This window comes from Prionailurus viverrinus, chromosome C1 (assembly GCF_022837055.1).
Source record: "Prionailurus viverrinus isolate Anna chromosome C1, UM_Priviv_1.0, whole genome shotgun sequence".
Classification (NCBI taxonomy): Eukaryota; Metazoa; Chordata; class Mammalia; order Carnivora; family Felidae; genus Prionailurus; species Prionailurus viverrinus.
In genome coordinates, this window is record NC_062568.1 from 89,941,959 (window position 1) to 89,962,770 (window position 20,812).

General features: G+C 37.3%; 1 protein-coding gene across 14 annotated transcripts in view; it reads right to left on the reverse strand.

Annotated features, from left to right (window-relative positions):
* The window catches only part of R3HDM1 (R3H domain containing 1), a 207,876-nt gene that overhangs the window by 8,789 nt on the left and 178,275 nt on the right, over nucleotides 1-20,812 (reverse strand). For all 14 annotated transcript variants that reach the window (XM_047873290.1, XM_047873299.1, XM_047873295.1 and 11 more), the window contains 2 exons: nucleotides 8,427-8,530; nucleotides 5,998-6,170 (listed from right to left, as the gene is read on the reverse strand). In XM_047873290.1, coding sequence (XP_047729246.1) covers nucleotides 5,998-6,170; nucleotides 8,427-8,530 — 277 coding nt within the window. The remainder of the gene's footprint in view (nucleotides 1-5,997; nucleotides 6,171-8,426; nucleotides 8,531-20,812) is intronic.

The following is a 20,812-nucleotide window of genomic DNA, read 5'->3' on the forward strand; positions in this document are numbered from 1 at the left end:
GTCTGCACAGAGCCTGACATGGGGCTTGAACCCACCACGAACCGTGAGATCATGACCTGAGCCAAAGTTGGACGCTTAACCAACTGAGTCACCCAGGCGCCCCCCTGCATACTCTTTTTTTTTGTAGTTAAATGTTTAAATTTCTTTCTCATTTCCTTTTGTATATATTCCCTAGCATTTTCCTTTGTGTTTACCTTAGGCATTACACCTAACATCCTAAGGTTACAACACTCTACTTTGAATTTGTATTAGCTTAACTTTAATTATATACAAAAACTCTGCTTCTTTATATCTCTGTCCCCACCTCTTTTGGTTGCTTATGACATAAAAGTACATCTTTATATACTGTGTGTCCCAAAACATAAAGTAGTAATTCCTTTTTTTTTCAGTGTTTATTTATCTTTGGAAGAGAGCGAGAGAGAGAGAGAGAGAGAGAGCGAGAGCGCGTGCACAATAGAGAGAGAGTGTGCACATGCATGCAAGCAGGAGAGGAGCAGAGAGAGGGAGATGTAGAATCTGAAGCAGGCTCCTGGCTCTGAACTGTCAGTACAAGAGCCTGACATGGGGCTCAAACTCACAGACTGCAAGATCATGACCTGAGTCAAAGTCGGATGCTTAACTGACTGAGCCACCCAGGTGCCCCACTAGTAATTCTTTTAAGTGCATGAGACTCTTAAATTATATAGAAAACAAAATTTGGAGTTACAAATCAAAGCTAGAACGCTACCTTTTAGATACTGTTTATGAAAAAATACTTAAGTGCATTCGTCTCTCAAATCACGTAGAAAGTAAAAAGTAGAGTTATGGACCACTGGCACAATACTACTAGCTTTTATAATTGCTCATGTATTTAACTTGAGAACTTTATTTCTTTATATAGCTTTGTCTTGCTGTCCAATGTTCTTTCTACTTTACCCTGCAGGACTCTTTTGAGAATTTCTTGCATGGCCCATCTCTGTTTTTTGTTTATCTGGGAATTTTAATTTCTACCTGACTTTTATTTTAAAATTCATTTATTTATTTATTTTGAGAGAGAGCTGAGTGAGCAAGATTGAGTGGGGGAGGGGCAGAGAGACAGAGGGAGAGAATCCCAAGCAGGCTATGAGCTGTCAGCACAGAGCCCATTGTGGGGCTCAGTGTCACTAACTGTGAGATCATGACCTGCGCCAAAGTCAAGTCGGCTGCTTAACTGACTGAGCCACCCAGGAGCCCTCTACCTCACTTTTGAAAGGCAGTTTTTACCAGATACTGGATTCATTAACATTTTTTTTTTCTTTTAGCACTTTGAATATATTGGCCAGCTGTCCTAGCCTCCAGTTTCTGATGAGAACTCTGGTGATAATCTTTTTGAGGATTCCTTGTATGTGACGAGTTGTGCCTTTCCTGCTGCTTTTAATACTCTGTCCTCTGAAAGACTGATTATATTGTATCTCAGAGTGGGTATTTTGGAGTTCTTACCTAGAGTTCATCACAATGCTTGATGTTTATATTCATGTCTTTAATCAAATGTGGTAAGTTTTCAACCATTATTTCTTCAAATATTCTCTTTTCCCTCCATGACAACCACAATATGTTTGTTGGTCAACTTGATGGTGTATCACAGGTCCCTTAGGCTTTGTTCACTTTTCTTCATTCTGGTTTGTCTGTTCCTCAGACTTGACAATTTCCACTGTCCTTTCTTCAAGTTCTTAGATTCTTTCTTCTGCATCCTCACATCTGCCACTGAATTCCTCCAGGGAACTTTCATTTCAGTTATTATATTTTCAGCTCTAGAATTTCTGGCGTTTTCTAGGTTTTCTATCTCTTTATTGATATTTCCATTTTATTCATTGTTTTCTTGTCTTTCTCCACATCTTCCTGCAGTTCTTTGAGCAGCCTGAAGACAGTTGTTTTAAGGTTTTTGTCTGGGAGATCTGCCATCAGGTCTTTTTTTTTTTTAATTTTAATTTTTTTATTAGGTTTATTTATTTTTGACAGAGACAGAGTGCGAACATGAGCTGGGGAGGGGCAGAGAGAGAGAGAGGTAGACACAGAATCCAAGCAGGCTCCAGGCTCCAAGCTGTCAGCACAGAGCCTGATGTGGGGCTTGAACTCACGAACCATGAGATCATGACCTGGGCTGAAGTTGGATGCTTAACTGACTGAGTCACCCAGGCGCCCCTTAAATTTCAAAAAAAAAAAAAAATTTTTTTTTAATTATCTGTCATCAGGTCTTTTTCAAAGACAATTTATGTTGATTTTCTTCCTCTGAATGGGCAATACTGACCTGTTTCTCTGCATGCCTTGTGACTCTTTGTTGAAAACTGGACGTTTGAATCTGATAGTGTGGTAACTGGAAATCAGATTCAACCCCCCTTCCCAGGGTTTATTGCGTTTTGTTGTTTTTATGGTTTTTGTTTATTGACTGTTGCAGGCTGTCTTTGTGTCAAAGATCAGTCTGAGGTATAATCTTAAGGACTTCTCAGTGTTTGGCCTGTGCCTTTTCCTGGGCATGTACCCCATATATTCAGTTGCTTTTGAATGTCTTAGTCCTTACTGTTTGGCTCCCAAAAACGATTCAAAGAGAAAAACAAAAGGAGGAAAGACAGGGTACCAGCACTTTAAGTCCCCCAGAAGTGTCGGGGGAGAGATCTGCAGCAATGTGGTAAGGTACAACAATGGTTATTGCCTCTTTGTCTGCACCTCTGTGATCAGAAGCAGAAACCCATGATCAGAATATAAATACCTTGTATTTGGAGGACAGGGTCCTTTTTTGCCCATCCTGGCTCCTGTCAGCTGCTCTAGTAAAAAACATGCACAGTTGCCTCCTAGGGGTTGGGGGTAAGGATGGGTAGTTGCTACTGTGCTAAAAGCTGAAACTGACTGAAATTAAGTTCAATTTATCACCCAAGCTTTCCCCTGGCAGTTGCAAGCCTTCAATAGATTCTAAAGCAACAAAACTGTTACATCAGATTCTGCCAGTGTAATTATTTCTAGGTGTAGAGATGGACTCCTGATGCTTCCTACTCTGCCACTTTCCTAGAATCCTCTCTGCTCTAGTGATGATTCTTACTTCCTGGTTTCCAGGTGGTGATCTTCTAATTCCATCATATTTACTAGTACATATTTCACTGTAAAAAAAGAACTTCATTTTTCCTCCCATTTATTCATTTAAATCAGTATAACTCATGGATTTGTTCAACATTAAAATTTTTAAAAATTTGAGTATAGTTGGCAGTTTCAGGTGTACAACCCAGTGATGCAACTTGTCTACATGTCATGCTATTCTCACCATAAGTATAGCTACCATCTGTCAGCATATGATGCTATTACAGTATCACTGACTATATTCCTTATGCTGTGACCTTGATCCCCATGAATTGTTCATTGCATAGGTGGAAACCTGTATCCCCCACTCTCTTTCATCTATTTTGTCCATTTCCCCATTTCCCTTCCCTCTGGCAACCACCAGTTTGTTCTTTGTATTTATAGGTCTGATTCTGCTTTTTGTTCATCATTTTTTTGTTTTTGTTTTTTAGATTCTACGTATGAATGAAATCATATGGTATTTGTCTTTCTCAGTCTGACTTATTTCACCTAGCATAATACCCTCTAGGTCCATCCATGTTGTTGCAAATGGTAAGATCTCATCCTTTTTTATGGTTGAGTAATATTTCATTATTTATACATACCACATTCTCCTTATCTTTCTTTCATCTATCAGTGTACACTTAGGTTGCTTCCATATCTTGGCTATTGTAAATAATGCTGCAATAAACATAGGGCCACTTAAATTTTGAATTAGTGTTTTAATTTTCCTTGGATAAATATCCAGTACAATTACCGGATCACATGGTATTTCTATTTTTAATATTTCGAGGAAAGTCCATACTGTTTTCCACAGTGGCTGCACCAGTGTGCATTGTACCTATAGTGCACATGGGTTCTTTTTTCTCCACATTCTCACCAATACTTGCTATTTCTTGTCATTTGGTTTTAGCCATTCTGACAGGTGTAAAGGGATATCCCATTGTGATTTTAATTTCCTTGATGAGTGATGTTGAGCATCTTTTCATTTGTTTGTTGGCTATCTGTATGTCTTCTTTGGAAAAATGTTATTTGAAGTCTTCTACCCAATTTTTAATTGGATTATTTTTGTCACTAAACTGCACTCCAAAAAGAGTTTTATGAATTGGTAGTACCACTGAGAATGAACAAGAGAGTTTGTAACTGGAAATCTCTGCCCATACTGCAAATTATGAGTCTTCCTAAATTTTCCTAATTACATAAATAAAAAATATTTTTGTATTCTCCTCTGATTAATGGTCATTGGGCATTTACAGTTTGTGAATTAGCCTATAAATGACCTTTGCCCTTTTTATTCTCCCATGATTTAATCATGTGCCTTGAAATATTTCAGTTTATTTTATTTTATTTTATTTTCAACATTTTTGGGACAGAGAGAGACAGAGCATGAACGGAGGAGGGGCAGAGAGAGAGGGAGACACAGAATCGGAAACAGGCTCCAGGCTCTGAGCCATCAGCCCAGAGCCTGACGCCCGCAAGATTGTGACCTGGCTGAAGTTGGACGCCTAACCGACTGCGCCACCCAGGCGCCCGTATTTCAGTTTATGTAAAAAATTTTTTTTAATGTTTATTTTGAGAGAGCATGAGAGAGCATGCACATAGGAAGTGGCAGAGAGAGAGGGAGAGAGAGAATTCTGTAGAGTCTGAGAGAGAGGGTGTGTGCACATGGGAGAGGGGCAGAGAGAAAGAGAGAAAATCTTCCCTGTCAGCACAGAGCCTGACCAGGGACTCCATCTCACAAACCTTAAGATCATGACCTGAGCAGAAATCAAGAGCCAGATGATTAACTGACTGAGCCACCCAGGTGTCCCTAATCTACCCATTTTAAATTCCCCCATAAAGCTTTTCATAATGTTCTTGACATTTGCTGACGATTTTCTTTATGATCCATTATTTCAGTGAGATTTCAAAATGGTGATTTTTAAATTCTACTATTGCTTTTACATTTATTAACTGAATTTCTTCTACAATAAAGAGTGTTCCGGGGTGCCTGGGTGGCTCAGTTGGTTGAGTGTCTGACTTCAGCTCAGGTAATGATCTCACAGTTTGTGGGTTTGAGCCCCGTATCAGGCTCTGTGCTGACAGCTTAGAGCCTGGAGCTTGCTTCAGATTTTGTGTGTGTCTCTCTCTCTGCCCCTCTCCTGCTCACACTGTCTGTCTGTCTCTCTCTCTCTCAAAAATAAACAAAAAAATTAAAAAAAAAATTAGAGTGTTCTGCACCTACCTTCTGATTACACTAACAGTTCAATGGAAAAGGTAGGAAAAGGACTTAACTTTCTTTACCAAATTTTATATCTAGTATATCTTCTGATTTTTAAAATTAAAACATTTTAAATATGCAAAAGTTGAAAAATAGTATTTCCATATTGAAAGCAACAGTGTGGCTACACAGAATGTTCAAACTTCTTTACCCATTTGAAAGGATGTCATTTTCAAAGCAAAGCCTTGTAAGGTCAATCTTATGTGACTAAATTGTTTAAAGATTTTTATTTTCTTTATGTTTTGTTAATGTTTACTTATTTTTGAAAGAGCACAAATGGGGAAGGGGCAAAGAAACAGGAGGGCAGAGGATCCAAAGCAGGCTCTGTGCTGACAGTAGAGAGCCTAATGGGGGGCTCAAACTCATGAACTATGAGATCATGAGCTGAGCTGAAGTCTGACGCTCAACTGATTGAGCCACCCAGGCACCCCAAATGCCCTTTTTTTTTTTTTTAGTTTATTTGAGAGTGTGTGCACGCACGTAGGTGAGCAGTGAATGGGCAGAGAGAGAGAATCCAAGCCGTGCAGAGTCTGACGCAAGGCTCGAACCCACAAACGTTGAGACCAGGACCTGAGTCGAAACCAAGAGTCAGACACTTAAATGACTGAGTCACCCAGGTGCCCCAAATGTTGAAAGTTTTAAAATTATAATAAACAAAAGAAGTACCTTACCTGAACAATATTGTCTACATTGCTAAATTCCACACACTTCTGTCCTCTCTGGTGATCACAGTAATATTTGTTTTGTTTCCACTGTGGGGGTGAGTGGGCCCGAGATTGTGGATTGTTTGGTACATTGAGCTGCATCATCACCATTCCTCCACCAGGGGGCGGAGGTGGCACAGCTGGAAATCAGAGTTGGGACACTGCAATCAGTAGACTGTACCAACTAGCTGGTAGCTTTAAACACTAAGAAAATGCCAATAATTTTACATTTCTGAGCAAAACTTTATTATCATATATACAAGTAATATTTAAGCCCTGGAACTTCATGCCACAAGTGTTGTGTGTTTAAAAAGGCATTAAAATGGGATTCTGTAGGCCTAAACATCTCAGTTATTCTAAAAATAACAGATCAACACTTAGGAAAGTCCAATTACCTACTACAGAACCTAGTAGAGTATAGCATAAATGAGATATCTATAAAAGTGACTGATTGCTAAAATGGATTAATTTTAAAACTGGCATTACTTTAAATACACAGAAAAGAAAAAGTTTGCCATGTGGGAATCAGAAAGCCCAATTTTTGTACTCTGAAATGCTTGACTCTGGGGAAGTTACTTAACTCTTTTATTATATGTTCTTATCTGAAAAAGGCAGCTAGGAAGACCTCCTTGGCTAACTTTAAAAAGCCACGATGATCACATGTATGTATAAACAGTTAATTATACAGTAGAGATAAGCAGATTACTCTATGTCTCTTTGTTTGACTTATTTCTCTCGTGTACTAGTCTGCAGCACAGCTAGTATTAGGCATGCACCCGTTCAGCGTAAGGTAAGGCAGGATTCTTATGCCCCCAGGACCACAACTTGCACTGCAGTAACCAAAATGGTAGTTTCCAGTTCCCCAGAAAGAGAACCAACCTGACTGGCTAAGCAAACTAGAGAGGGCTGACTGCTTAGGGACACCTCCAAGTTCTCCTCAACCACAGCAGCCCATCTTGGATGCACACTATTATTTATTTGATAACCATTTATGGTTTTCTCTCTTTCTCAGAGATTACATATGTTAAGAAATCATTATAATAAAAGATGGTGTCATGACAAAGGATAGTTTAAGACACTATAGAAGCAGAAAAAAGCAACAAACCGTGTTGTGAGTACTAGACAAGACTTTGTAGAAGATGTGATTTTTGAGTCAAACTTTAAGGACAAGCAGGATTCTCACAAACAGACAGTAGAGGGGCATTCCAAGCAAAGGGAGGAACTGATAAAAAAGTATCTTTGCCATGAAATAGTATGGTGCATTCTGGAAGCATAGTTTTGTATGACCTGAACATGTAAGTATAAATAGGAGGCTTACTTGGTAGGGAGTTTAGATGGAGAATCCATCCATGCACATTTCTGATTCAGAGGAATGACATAAAGGGACTTTTTGTTTCAGGAAAATATTTCTTTTTAAAAAAAAAAAATTTTTTTTTAACGTTTATTTATTTTTGAGACAGAGAGAGACAGAGCATGAACGGGGGAGGGTCAGAGAGAGGGAGACACAGAATCTGAAACAGGCTCCAGGCTCTGAGCTGTCAGCACAGAGCCCGACGTGGGGCTCGAACTCATGGACCGTGAGATCATGACCTGAGCTGAAGTCGGCCGCTTAATCGACTGAGCCACCCAGGCGCCCCGCAGGAAAATATTTCTTGAACAGTGTGTGTACGTGTGAGTGTGCATGTGTGTTGCTATGTGTTGGGGAGGAGGTAAGTTGGGTGTGGGGGAAACATGAAATCAGTAACACACTGAAGAGATTGTTGCAAATAAGATGTGAAAAGAACTGATCGAGAATGGCAGCAGTGGGGAAGGAAAGAAGGACGGAAAGACGGTAGGAGATTTGAGGAAATGGTAACAGCATGAATGTGAAGAGGGAATAGAAGAGAGTTGATTACGACTTTGAAAACTAATTTGGTCTCTAGAGAGAAGGTGAGATAAAGAATGCAGGAAGAGGGAGACCTAATAAATCTAAAGTGCCTTTGATACAACAGGGTAGGGATGTCCAGTAGGCAGTTGGCTATATGGCCTCTTCTAAGCCAAAATAAGATGTGGGAGTTGCTGGCAAAAAAGCAGTTGTTGAACCCTAGGAGATGGGTGAATCACCTACGAAGAGTATCAAGAGTAAGGAGACAATTCCAGAGAACACCAATATTTATGAGGCAGGGAAGGAAGGAGAATCTGAAGAAGACAAACAGGCCAGCAATGTTGTAGTAGTAACACTAGAAAAGGAAGAAGCGGATGGAAACCATTAACTCTGAGTTTGCATGGCATCCTAATATTTTGGGTACATCACAGCACAGAAGTTGGAAATCCTGTTCTAGAAATGCCTCAGGAACTTAATTTAATTATTTCTCAGATGGACAAATCATTACCTTTTCTTTCAATTATATTCATACCTGCACACTGGTGGCTTTGAAGCTGCTGGGAATTGCATGGTGAAGTAGTTCGAGGAAACTGTACTTGTTCTGATCCTGGATGTTGCAAGTAACCTACTGATGAACTATGGGGGAAAAATTGAACAAACACAAAAACACAGCACAGTGAGATGGAGATGGTTGTAAAGATTCTTTGAATGAAACAATCCTATACATTTATTTAAGTTTTTTTTTCCCCCTCAAATTGGTTAGGGGTAAAAGTGTAATCTACCTCTATTCTCTATGAATCATAAACAAGTACTTTTTGGATAAAAAAAATCTCTTTATGTTTATGACAATAATACTGATTTTTTTTAAAACCACTCCAAATTTCAATGCTCTTATTCTTTTACAACTTATTCTAAATATGATTTTTTTTGTTCAAATAATTATTTAAAAAAGAAGAAAAATAACTTTTACAAAATGAAAAAGTAATTTATTTGGATCTCCCTAAGCTGTATTTTAGAAAAGAGAATATGCAGTTTGACAATTATGAGACTCAGAAAAAAATGTTTTATTGCTCAAAATATGTACTAAGAATAAAGGAAATAGTAAAGTATAATTCTGACATATTCTAACATAAATACTGATTAAAAATAGAGGCTGTTGATATAAAACTATTCAGTTATTGCTGCAATTCTCAAGTTAATTTTTGAGACTCAAACTAATATGGGATTTGTCACAAAATGTCTTTAAAGTTTTCTGTTTGGCAAATTCTTTCAGGAAAATAATTTCAAATTGTAAAGTGATACTATTAGTTCTTTCTGAGAATTCTCAAGTAATCAGAATCATTTTTGTTTTTTAAAGTAATCTCTACACCCAATGTGGGGCTCAAATTCATGACTCGATATCAAGAGTTGTATGCTCTGAGTTTGCCCAGTGACTGAGCCAGCTAGGTGCCCCCACGTAATCAGAATCTTAATTTATATATAAAACCCTATTAGTTACCAGGTTTTTTAAATCACTCAATAAACTTTCCTTAGAGAGTATAATTTCTTAATCTAGCTTTACCAAGTTTTTCCATTAAAAATATGTTAGATCCAACTACTGAATTATAAAGAGTATAGGTAGACGTGTTAAACACCATGATGACACAATCAGTAAAATCCAGACTATGGGACATTCAGAAAGACAAATGTGTAAAAACATAAGCAATATTTGTGGGTAGTCAGAATTATAATTACCAAGTAGATATTTGATACAATTAAGAAGTTAACTATTAAAAATAAAAAAAAAAATTTTTTAAACTTTACTTATTTGAGAGAGAGAGAGAGAGAAAGAGTGAGTGAGTGAGCGAGCAGGGGAGGGGCAGAGAAAGAGGGAGAATCTCAAGCAGGCTCCATGTGGGGCTTGAACTCACGAACCATGAGATCATGACCTGAGCCGAAATCAAGAGTCAGACACTTAACTGACTGAGCTGCTCAAGCACCTCCTTAACTATTAAGATTTTTAATGTGAATCCATATTGTAGTTCTGTGGGTTAAAAAAAAAAATCTTTTAGGGATTCCTATACTGAAATAATCATGAATGAAATGGTATAATACCTGAATTTACTTCAAAATCATAAGGGAAAAAGAGGAAGTAGAGCTTTAGATGAAAACAGGTGAGTACTATAGAAGTTATGGGTACATGGGATTCAGTGCACTTTATATTTATATGCATTTAAAATTTTCTGTAAGAAAAAGTTAAAAATGATTCTCTAATTCTCCAATTACTAAAAATTCATAAAAGTTTTTTTTTTTGTTTTTTTGTTTTTTTGTTTTTTTTTTTTTTTTTTAGTAGCAGTAACTCAATGTGGTTCACAAAAAGGGAAAAAGAAAGGGATATAAAGAGAGGATTTCACAAAAGGTGATTCTGGACCATATGACAAAATGTAAAAAACAGTACTTCCTGAAACTGATGTTAACTATGATTGGGATGCATTATATGAGTATTAGCTAAGCTGTGGAAGTAACACAGCTTAAGACATGGTTTGTAAACATGCTGCTACTGGGAGAATAGAAAGTTTCACCAAAAGGTGGAAAGATTTTTTATAGTCTGTTCTAATTGGGATAAATATTCTCTTGGGCTGTGCAGTATCCTTCACCCTGATCTTGTTCACTAAGCACCTTAATGGCTTACCCAAGTTCTGAGGCACATGAATGACAAGAAGCCACCCAGAACAGGGATGAGAATATTCAAGTCACGGAGATGAGCAATACATCCCATACTACCAAACCACAGATTGCCATTCTGTGGGCACTATAGTGTCACTATAGTGGGTCCTTAGGTAAATGAATTATAAAAGTGAGTTCCAAGACTAATCTCCCCCAAAAGAAATGAAGATACTTTAAGGGACAAAGACTGGGCAATGAGTAGCTTTCTTAAATTTCTTAAATGCTCTATTTTCAATTACCATCTAATTTGTCTTCTATAAAGGCAGAACTAGAACACGTTAAAAAAAAAAAAAAGGGGGCGCCTGGGTGGCGCAGTCGGTTGAGCGTCCGACTTCGGCCAGGTCACAATCTCGCGGTCCGGGAGTTCGAGCCCCGCGTCGGGCTCTGGGCTGATGGCTCAGAGCCTGGAGCCTGTTTCCGATTCTGTGTCTCCCTCTCTCTCTGCCCCTTCCCCGTTCATGCTCTGTCTCTCTCTGTCCCAAAAATAAATAAACGTTGAAAAAAAAAATTTAAAAAAAAAAAAAAAAAAGAAAAAAAGGGGAGTCAGCTTTTTAAACACCATTCTCACATTAAAAATACAAACAGGGGCGCCTGGGTGGCTTAGTTGGTTAAGCATCCAACTTCCGCTAAGGTCATGATCTCATGGTTCATTAGTTCAAGCCCCGAGTCAGGCTCTGTGCTGACAGCTCAGAGCCTGGAGCCTGCTTCAGATTCTGTGTCTCCCTCTCTCCCTCTGCCCCTCCCCCGCTCACACTTTATCTCTCTCTGTCTCAAAAATAAATAAACATTAAAAAAATACAAACAAATATTGGGGCGCCTGGGTGGCTCAGTTGGTTAGGTGTCCGACTCTGGCTCAGGGCATGACCTCGAGGCTCCTGAGCTCGAGCCCCAGGTCAGGTTTTGTGCTCACAGCTCAGAGCCTGGAGGCTGCTTCAGATTCTGTCTCTCTCTCTCTCTCTCTCTCAAAAATAAATAAACATTAAAAAAAATTAAAAAAAGAAAAAAAGGAAGGGACGTCACCTTCTCTTCATCCTCTTGAAAAAAAAAATACAAACAAATATTTATGGGGCTCTGGGGTGGCTCAGTCTGGTTAAGCGTCCGACTTCGGCTCAGGTCATGATTTTAACCATTTGTGGGTTTGAGCCCCGCGCTGGGCTCTGTGCTGACGGGTCAGAGCCTGGAGCTTGCTTCAGATTCTATGTCTCCCTCTCTCTCTGCCCCTCCCCCACTCGTGCTCGTGCTTTCTCTCTCTCTCAAAAATAAAAAAAAATAAAAAAAATATAAATATTGATACATAATCAAAAAGGAAAAGTCATTTTGTAGCAACTTCAAAAAATTTCTCCTTTGGAAGACAAAGTAAAACACGAGGTCTAGTCCTTACAGAACTTCATACTCTACCACTGAATAGGAAAATAAAGCATCAATCCCATGAATCCATCTGGTCCCAAACTTCCTGAAAACCATGAATGTAAATTAAAACATAATATCAACTTTCAAAGGTACTAGAGTTCACTGCAATGAAAACTGGCCTTACCACTTATAGCAACTGCTTTGCTGTACTTTTAAGGAGCTGCCCCTTCCCACTCTATGGTACGGTCAAGTCAAACCGCTGCAAAACTGGCTCTACAGGATCAGTGGAGACTGATAAATGACACAAGGATCCAAAAAGTTCCTTTTTGTGGGTTTTCTATAATGTTCATCTTCAACGTTTATTTATTTTTGGGACAGAGAGAGACAGAGCATGAACGGGGGAGGGGCAGAGAGAGAGGGAGACACAGAATCAGAAACAGGCTCCAGGCTCCGAGCCATCAGCCCAGAGCCTGACGTGGGGCTCGAACTCCCGGACTGCGAGATCGTGACCTGGCTGAAGTCGGACGCTTAACCGACTGCGCCACCCAGGCGCCCCTATAATGTTCATCTTATTCCTACAATGTTCTATGGTTATTCCACTGAGGTAAGACTTCTATGGAAAGAGGTAAAAATTCCTCTTTCTTCTAGTCATTTGTTTTTGCATTCTTACTATAGTTTGGAGTCAAAGCTATGATGGAAAAAATGATAAACACATTATATATATTTTAAAACCCAAAACCTACTGTAGTCTACCAAAGTGTGAAGAATTTTTAAGAATGTCATAAAACCCTTTATAAGTGGGTAAAAATGGCCCTTTAAGGGGTTACCCCTGATGCTTTTGATTAGATCATGGTAATCTATTTGATACATTGTGAGTGGAAAATAATACTTGTTATTAAGATATACTCACTACATATTTGTGAAAATTCAAGTGATGTTACATTACTATCTTAAAAAACTTTTTTTTTTAAATGTTTATTTTTGAAGGAGAGAGAGACAGAGCATGAGAAGGACAGAGAGATGAGCACGAGAAGAGCAGACACAGAGGGAGACACAGAATCCGAAGCCGGCTGCAGGCTCCGAGCTGTCAGCACAGAGCCCAATGCAGGGCTCCAACTCACAAACTGTGAGATCATGACCTGAGCCGAAGTCAGACGCTTAACCTACTGATCACCCAGGAGCCCCTTTATCTTTTTATTTTTTTTATTTGAGAGAGAGAGAGAGAGAGCGAGCGAGCGAGCATGTGCATGAGTGGGGGAGGTGCAGAGGGAGAAAGGGAGAGAGAGAATCTTAAACAGGCTCCATGCTCAGTGTACAGCCTGCCTGAGGCACTCAATCCCACGACCCTGGGATCATGACCTGAGACAAAATCAAGAGTCAGACGGACACTCAACTGACTGAGCCACCCAGGCGCCTCACACTGCTATCTATTTAATGGCTTTTAACATTTAATACTTGATACAGTGAAAAGAACCATGGATTTGGGTGTCAGAAGGCAGTATGAGTTTGAGTTCAAATTCCATTTACTTGTAGTATGTCTTTGAACTTCAGCTCTCTCATTAATAAATGTGTGATTAATACTTACCTTACCAAACTATGATGAAAGACTTGGCCAAATAATTCAAAATACAGTGAAATGTAAAAAATGTACATTTTTACTAACGATCAAAGAACCAAATTAAAATGAGATATGTCTCTTCTTATGAAACACGAAAACAACAAAAACAAGTTAGTACCTACAAGGATTGTAAATCAAAGGAAGATTTTGTCAAAATGTACTAAGGTTCTTAAGAAAAGATATATCTTTTGACCTATTAATTCCTCTCTAAGGACTCTATGCCAAGAAAAATTCAAAATGCTCACTAAATGGTTCAATACACCAAAACAAATGAATACGACCTAAATGTTCTTTTCAAAATATAGGAAAAGAAAAAGAAAAAAGAGACTGAGAGGAAAACATGAACATGACAACAATGGACAGCTTAGGGTTGTGGGAATATAGCTGATTCTTGACAATTTATATTATTTGGTATTTTCCAAAAAGGCATGAATATGAGTACATTTTGCAAGTATAAAAAATAAACACTAAAAATATCCTACGAAAACTGCCTGAAAAGTTTGACTTTTAAATGTTGTTTTTGGGATGTAATTTCAATGAATGATCTGAATCTCCTTCAGAACTCCTCAGCAGATGTCAGAGCACAGCCATCTGGAGGTAGTTATACTGATCCTGTGCAACACAAACCTTCAATTCATTTGAGGGTCAGCTACTCAGCTGAACTTGTTGTCTCTAGAAGAAACTATTAGCTTTCTGCCTTACAACCTTTCTGCAAGTCAAGGTGATTTCTAGCTTACATACTTTTGTGATGATACTACCTATTTAGGGCAATAGGTAGATTAGGACAATTGGACAATAAAACTCTCAACTAATTAGAATCTGACCAAACTATATGCTCAATTAATAAAAATAAATGTAAAATAAAAATACTTACTGTATAATATTTTAGGTTTTTCCTTAAATACAAATGGCCAATTTTCCTTAGCTTTCTGGTTAAATGTTCATATTTATACAAACACTCATTTATAAAGCTCACCTATTCCCAAATGTAAAATATTTCTAAAAACTCAATAGACTAATAAATAAAGAAAATACTTAAAAGACAAAACAAAGATGGGATAATGCCACCTGAGATAAAATTGTGGCTTTCACTGAGCACTGAATATAGCTTTGTGCTTCCTGGTAGCTAAGACAAAATGGGATCCCAGAGGACCATACAACTCTATCAGGCTGATAAAAGAAGGAAGCATTTAAGCCTCTGGAAGGTACTAGATTACACACATATCATAACTATATTCTATGATGAATTTAAAGCATGTAGTTAATTATAGAAGAATCCAGTCTTGATATGAGATACAGTTCATATTTTACTTGCAAACTGAGAGCCTTGGGTGAAAAACTGGCCTTAAGAGAGGATTATTTCCCATTAGATAAACAGGTAAGCTGCAAATGTGCCTGCAGTTAAGGGCTAACATTTTCCTCAAATATGAACTTTGAATTTTCCAAGTACTGGTAGGGGAGCCAAAATCCACTATCATATTTTAGATAAAAGATGCCTCTGGCTTGAGCACTGTAAGGGCAGCTATTATCAAACACAATCAACCATAAATATATCTCTGGTGCTCTTGGGAGAATGACTGGTTTTGAGAAGGACGATATTTTGACTGACCCACTAGGATGAACTAGCTATCATTAAGCAGCTGTGTTACCGGACCTGTTGGATACATCACTTTAGAAGCTCAGTGAAGTGGCAGAAAACATCTGCCAAACAATAATTTTAGCTTTATGATATTGATTGTAAGCTGCTCTTTCTGGTAGTAATTTAGCTACTTATTAAGTCTGCTCCTAGACTGACACCATAATGTTGCCATTGACACCGAGGATGATGCTGATACACCTATGGGATAACTAAAGAACATGCATTCTGTTCCCCAAATAGCTTCATAAAATCTTTAAGTATAATTTCAAAAGATGGGATGCTAGAATAGCATAATTTCTTATTTTTTAAAAAAGATTATTTTATTTATTTATTTTTTTAAAAAAAAATTTTTTTTTCAACGTTTTATTTTATTTTTGGGACAGAGAGAGACAGAGCATGAACGGGGGAGGGGCAGAGAGAGAGGGAGACACAGAATCGGAAACAGGCTCCAGGCTCTGAGCCATCAGCCCAGAGCCTGACGCGGGGCTTGAACTCACGGACCGCGAGATCGTGACCTGGCTGAAGTCGGACGCTTAACCGACTGCGCCACCCAGGCGGCCCTAAAAAAGATTATTTTTAAGTAATCTCTTACATCCAATGTGGGGCTCAAACTTACAATCCCAAAACCAAGAGTAGCATGTTTGACTTCCTTTCTTCTAATTGATTTAAAAATCAACTATATAAAACAATATATATATAATTTAATGTTTGGCCCATAGCATATATAAATGTAATATATTTGACAAAAATAGCACAAAGGAAATAGGTGGGAGCAAAGCTGTACTGCCTATAGATGGTAAGGTACTTTTTTCTATATGATGCTACAATTAAGCTACTATAAGTAAGAAGTACATTTGGATTCATGAAGATGTATATGGTAAATCCTATAAAACTGACTAAAAATACCCAAAAAAAGTAAAAAACATTGAAGAAATTAAAATGCCACATAGGAAATATTCACTTAATGTAACAGAAAGCAGAAAGAGCAGGGGTGCTTGTGTGGCTCAGTCGGTTGAGCATCCGACTTCTGCTCAGGTCATGATCTCGCAGTTCGTGGGTTCGAGCCCCGCGTCAGGCTCTGTGCTGACAGCTCAGAGCCTGGAGCTTGTTTCGGATTCTGGGTCTCCCTCTCTCTCTGCCCCTTCCCCACTCATACTCTGTCTCTCTCTGTCTCTCAAAAATGAATAAACGTTTAAAAAAAATTAAAAAAAAAAAGAAAGCAGAAAGAGCAGAAATAAAGAAAAAAATAGAAAAACACATAAGAAAGAAAAAAAGCACAAAATGGTAGACATAAGCCAACTATATCAGTAACATTAAATGTGAACAGATTACACAATTCAATCAAAAGACAGAGTGTCAGAAGACTAAAAAGCTGATTCAAATATACACTGTCTATAGGAGACATACAGGAATAAAAGGATGGGAAAAGATACATCATGCAAACAGTGACCATGAGAAAGCTAAAGTGACTTTGCATTAATAAAAAATGTTTTGAGAGATAAAGCATTTCATAATGAAAAAGTGCAAGTCAGGAAAATATAAGTTATAAACATATCAGCCCCTAATAAAGAAGCACAAAATACATGAAACAAACACTGATAGAAATGAAGGGAGAAATAGACAATCCATAGTAACAGGTAAAGACTGTAACATCCACTTTCAATAATGGATAAAATGATAACAAAGAAGATTAACAAGAAAATAGAAGATTTTGACCACACTATAAACCAACCAGCCCTAAAAGACATCTATAGAACCCTCCATTCAATAGTAATAGAAAGGTGCCTGGGTGGCTCAGTTGGTTAAGCATCTGACTTTGGCGTAGGTCATGATCCTGTGGTTTGCGGGTTCGAGCCCCTTGTTGGGCTCTGTGCTGACAGCTCAGAATCTGGAGCCTGCTTCAGATTCTGTGTCTCCCTCTCTTTTTGCACCTCCCCCACTCACTCAAAAATAAGTAAACATTAAAATTTTAAATAACAATACACAATAATTTTAAAGTGCATATGGAACATTCTGTAGGACAGACCATATGCTAGGGTATGAAACAACTCAGTAAATTTAAAAGGATAGAAATAATACAAGTATGTTCTCTAACCATAATGGAATGAGATTAGAAATCAATAGGAAAACATTTGGGACATATACAAATTAAGTGAAAATTAAACAACACAATCCTAAATTATCAATGGGTCAAAGAAGAAAGCAAAAGGGTAACCATAAGACACATGACAATGAAGACACAACATAGTAAAAGAGGCAACTAAAGCAGTGCCTGAGGGAAACTCAGAGCTATAAATGCGTATTTCAAGAAAGAAGAATGTTCTCAAATCAGAAACCTTCATTTCCATCTTAAGACACAAGGGTGGGAAAGGAAGAGCAAACCAAACCTAAAGCAAATGGAAGAAAGTAAGTAATAAAGATTGCAATGTAAATAAATAAAATACAGAATAGAAAAACAGGAAAAAAAATCAAACCCTAAATATGGTTCACTAAAAAGACCTACAAAAACTGACAAACTTTTTGTTAGATTGACCAAGAAAATAAGAGAGAGAAAACCCAAATTATTAGGATCAGAAATAAATAGGGGAGATTACTACTGAATCTACAAGAATCAAAAGGGTAATAAAGGAACACTATGAAAAACTGTATACCAACAGATTAGATCAACTTCCCAGAAAGAGATAACTACCAAAATGGATTCAAGGAGATATAACCCAAATAGACCTAAAACAAAAGGAAGGCAGCTATGCTCACCACTATACCACCAACTCTGCACTAGACCTAAAACAAATGAAGAGACCAAAGTAGTAATCAAAAAAACCTCACACACAAAAACTTCAGCACAGAAGCCTCCATCAATGAGTTCTCTCAAACATATAAAGAATTAACAACAACTCTTCGTAAAATCTTCCAAAAAATAGAAGAGACTACTTCCCAACTCACTCTATGAAGCTAATATTACCCCAATACTAAAATCAGACAAAGGTATCAAAAACAACAGACCAGTATTTCTTGTGAATATAGATGCCAAAGTCCTTAATATACTAGCAGAGTGAATCCAGCAACCCATGAAAATAATTATACACCAAGACTCAGTAAAATCCATTAATGTAATATATCCTATCAACAGAATAAAAACCAATAATCACATGATCATCTCAATAGGTGCAGAAAACATATGACAAAATCTAATACTCTTACATAATAAAAATATTCAACAGACTAGGAACAGAAAAGAATTTTCTCAACTTGATATAGAGTATTTATGAAAAACCCACAGCTAACATCATACTTAAGGTGGAAGACTGGGTGCGCTCCTGCTAAAACCATGAACAAGGATGTCTGCTCTCACTATATGTTGTACTGAGGTTCTAGCCAGAGAAATCAGGTAAGAAAATAAAACAAAAGGTATCCAGATTGAAAAAGAAGCAAAACTATATCATCACAGATGGCATGATCTTGTATATGGAAAATCCTAAAAAATTCACTAAAGAAGTATAATAACTAGTAAAATGAGTTCAACAATGCTATAGGATATAACATAAATACAAAATACAAATATATACAAAATACAACATATACAAAAATAAACTGTATTTCTATACATTTCCAATGAATATCTAAATACAATTAAAACAATTCTATTTACAGTATCATTAAAAAAGATGAAATACTTAGGCATAAATTTAATAAAAGAAATATACCATTAACTCTGAAAACTACAGAAAGTGTTGAAAGAAATAAAATATCTAAATAATTGGAAAACATCCCATGTTCATGGAATGGAAGACAACACACTTAAGATGCCAATACTCCAAATTAATCTACAGATTTAACACAATTCACATCAGAATCCTAATTGACTTCTTTGTGAACGCTGACAAACTATAAAATTCATATAAAATTGCAAAAGACCCAGAGAAGCCAAAACAATCTTGATAAAAGATCAAAGTTGGAGGACTCACATATCTCAATTTCAAACTTCCATCAAAACAGTATGACACTGGCACAGGACAGACATATAGATTAATAGACTAGTATTGAGAAACATGCTCAGACACCTATGATCACTTGATTATTTATTTAGTATGCACATGAGTGGGGGGAGGGAGCAGAGAGATTCCCAAGCAGGCTCTATGCTTAGCACAGAGCCCGATCTCATAACCCGAACTGAAATCAAGAGTCAGCTCAAGTGAATGAGCCATCCAGAAGCACCAATGATCATCTGATTTTTGATAAGGGTGTCAAAATCATTCAATGGGAGAATAGTCTTTTCAACAAATGGTACTGGGGCAACTTACTCACCATGTGCAAAAAGACTGTAATAAAAAAATTAACTAAAAATGGATCAATGATTTAAACGTTAGAGCTAAAGCTATAAAATTTTTAGAAGAAAATCCAGACATGAATCTTTGAGATCTTGGAGTTGGTAATGAATTATTTGATATGACACCAAAAGCATGAACAACAAAATAAAATAGATAAACTGAACTTCATCAAAATAAACTTTTGTATTTGAAAGGGCTGTAAAAATAAAATGAATACACACCTCACAAAATGGGAGAAAATACTTCCAAGTCATAGATATATTAAGGGACCTTGTATCAGAATACAGGAAGAACTCTTACAATTCAATAATAAAAAGGCACATAACACAATTATATTGGGCAAAGGATCTTAATAGACATTTTCCAAGGAAGATATACAAATGACTAATAAGCACATGAAAAGATATTCAATATCATTAGTCATCAGGGATATCAAAATCCCAAATCACAATGAGACATTACTAGAATGGCTATAATAAATAAGTCAAATAATTAACAAGTGTTGGCAAGGTTGCAGGGAAATTAAATCACCCAGACAATGCTTATGGGAATGTAAAATGGTGTGGCTGCTTTAGAAAAGTCTGACAGTTCTTCAAATGATTAAACAAAGTCACCATATGATCCAGTGATTCCATTCCTAGGTATACACCTAGGAGAAACGAAACATATGCTCACATAAAACTTACTAACTAGGGGCATGTGGCCAACTCAGTTGGTAGAACATGCAACTCTTGATCTTGGGGTTGTGAGTTCGAGCCCCTGGATGGGTGTAGAGATTACTTAAATAAATAAACTTAACAAAATGTACCAACTAATGCTTACAGCAGTACTGTGTGGAACCAACCAAATGTCCATCAGTTGACAAATGGATAACACAATGTGGTAGATCTATACAATGGAACAGGAGTCTTATTATTCAGCTGTAAAAGTAGTGAACTACTGATACAATGCTAACATGGATGAGCCTTAAAAACATTACGCTGAGTGAAAGCAGCTAGTCACAAAAGACTACCTATGATGCCATTCATATGAAATATCTGTAACAGGGAAATCTATAGAGATAGAAAGTAAATTAGCGGCTGGGAGATGATGGTGGTGATGGAGTCAGAAGGTGACAGCTAAAGAGTATGGTTTCTTTCCTTGTTATTTTCATCAGTCTATTCACATTAAAACATTTAATTTTGGTAAAATACACGTGACTTACAGTTCACCATTTTAATCATTTTTAGTGTATAGTTCAGTGCCATTAAGTACATTCACATTATTGTACAATCATT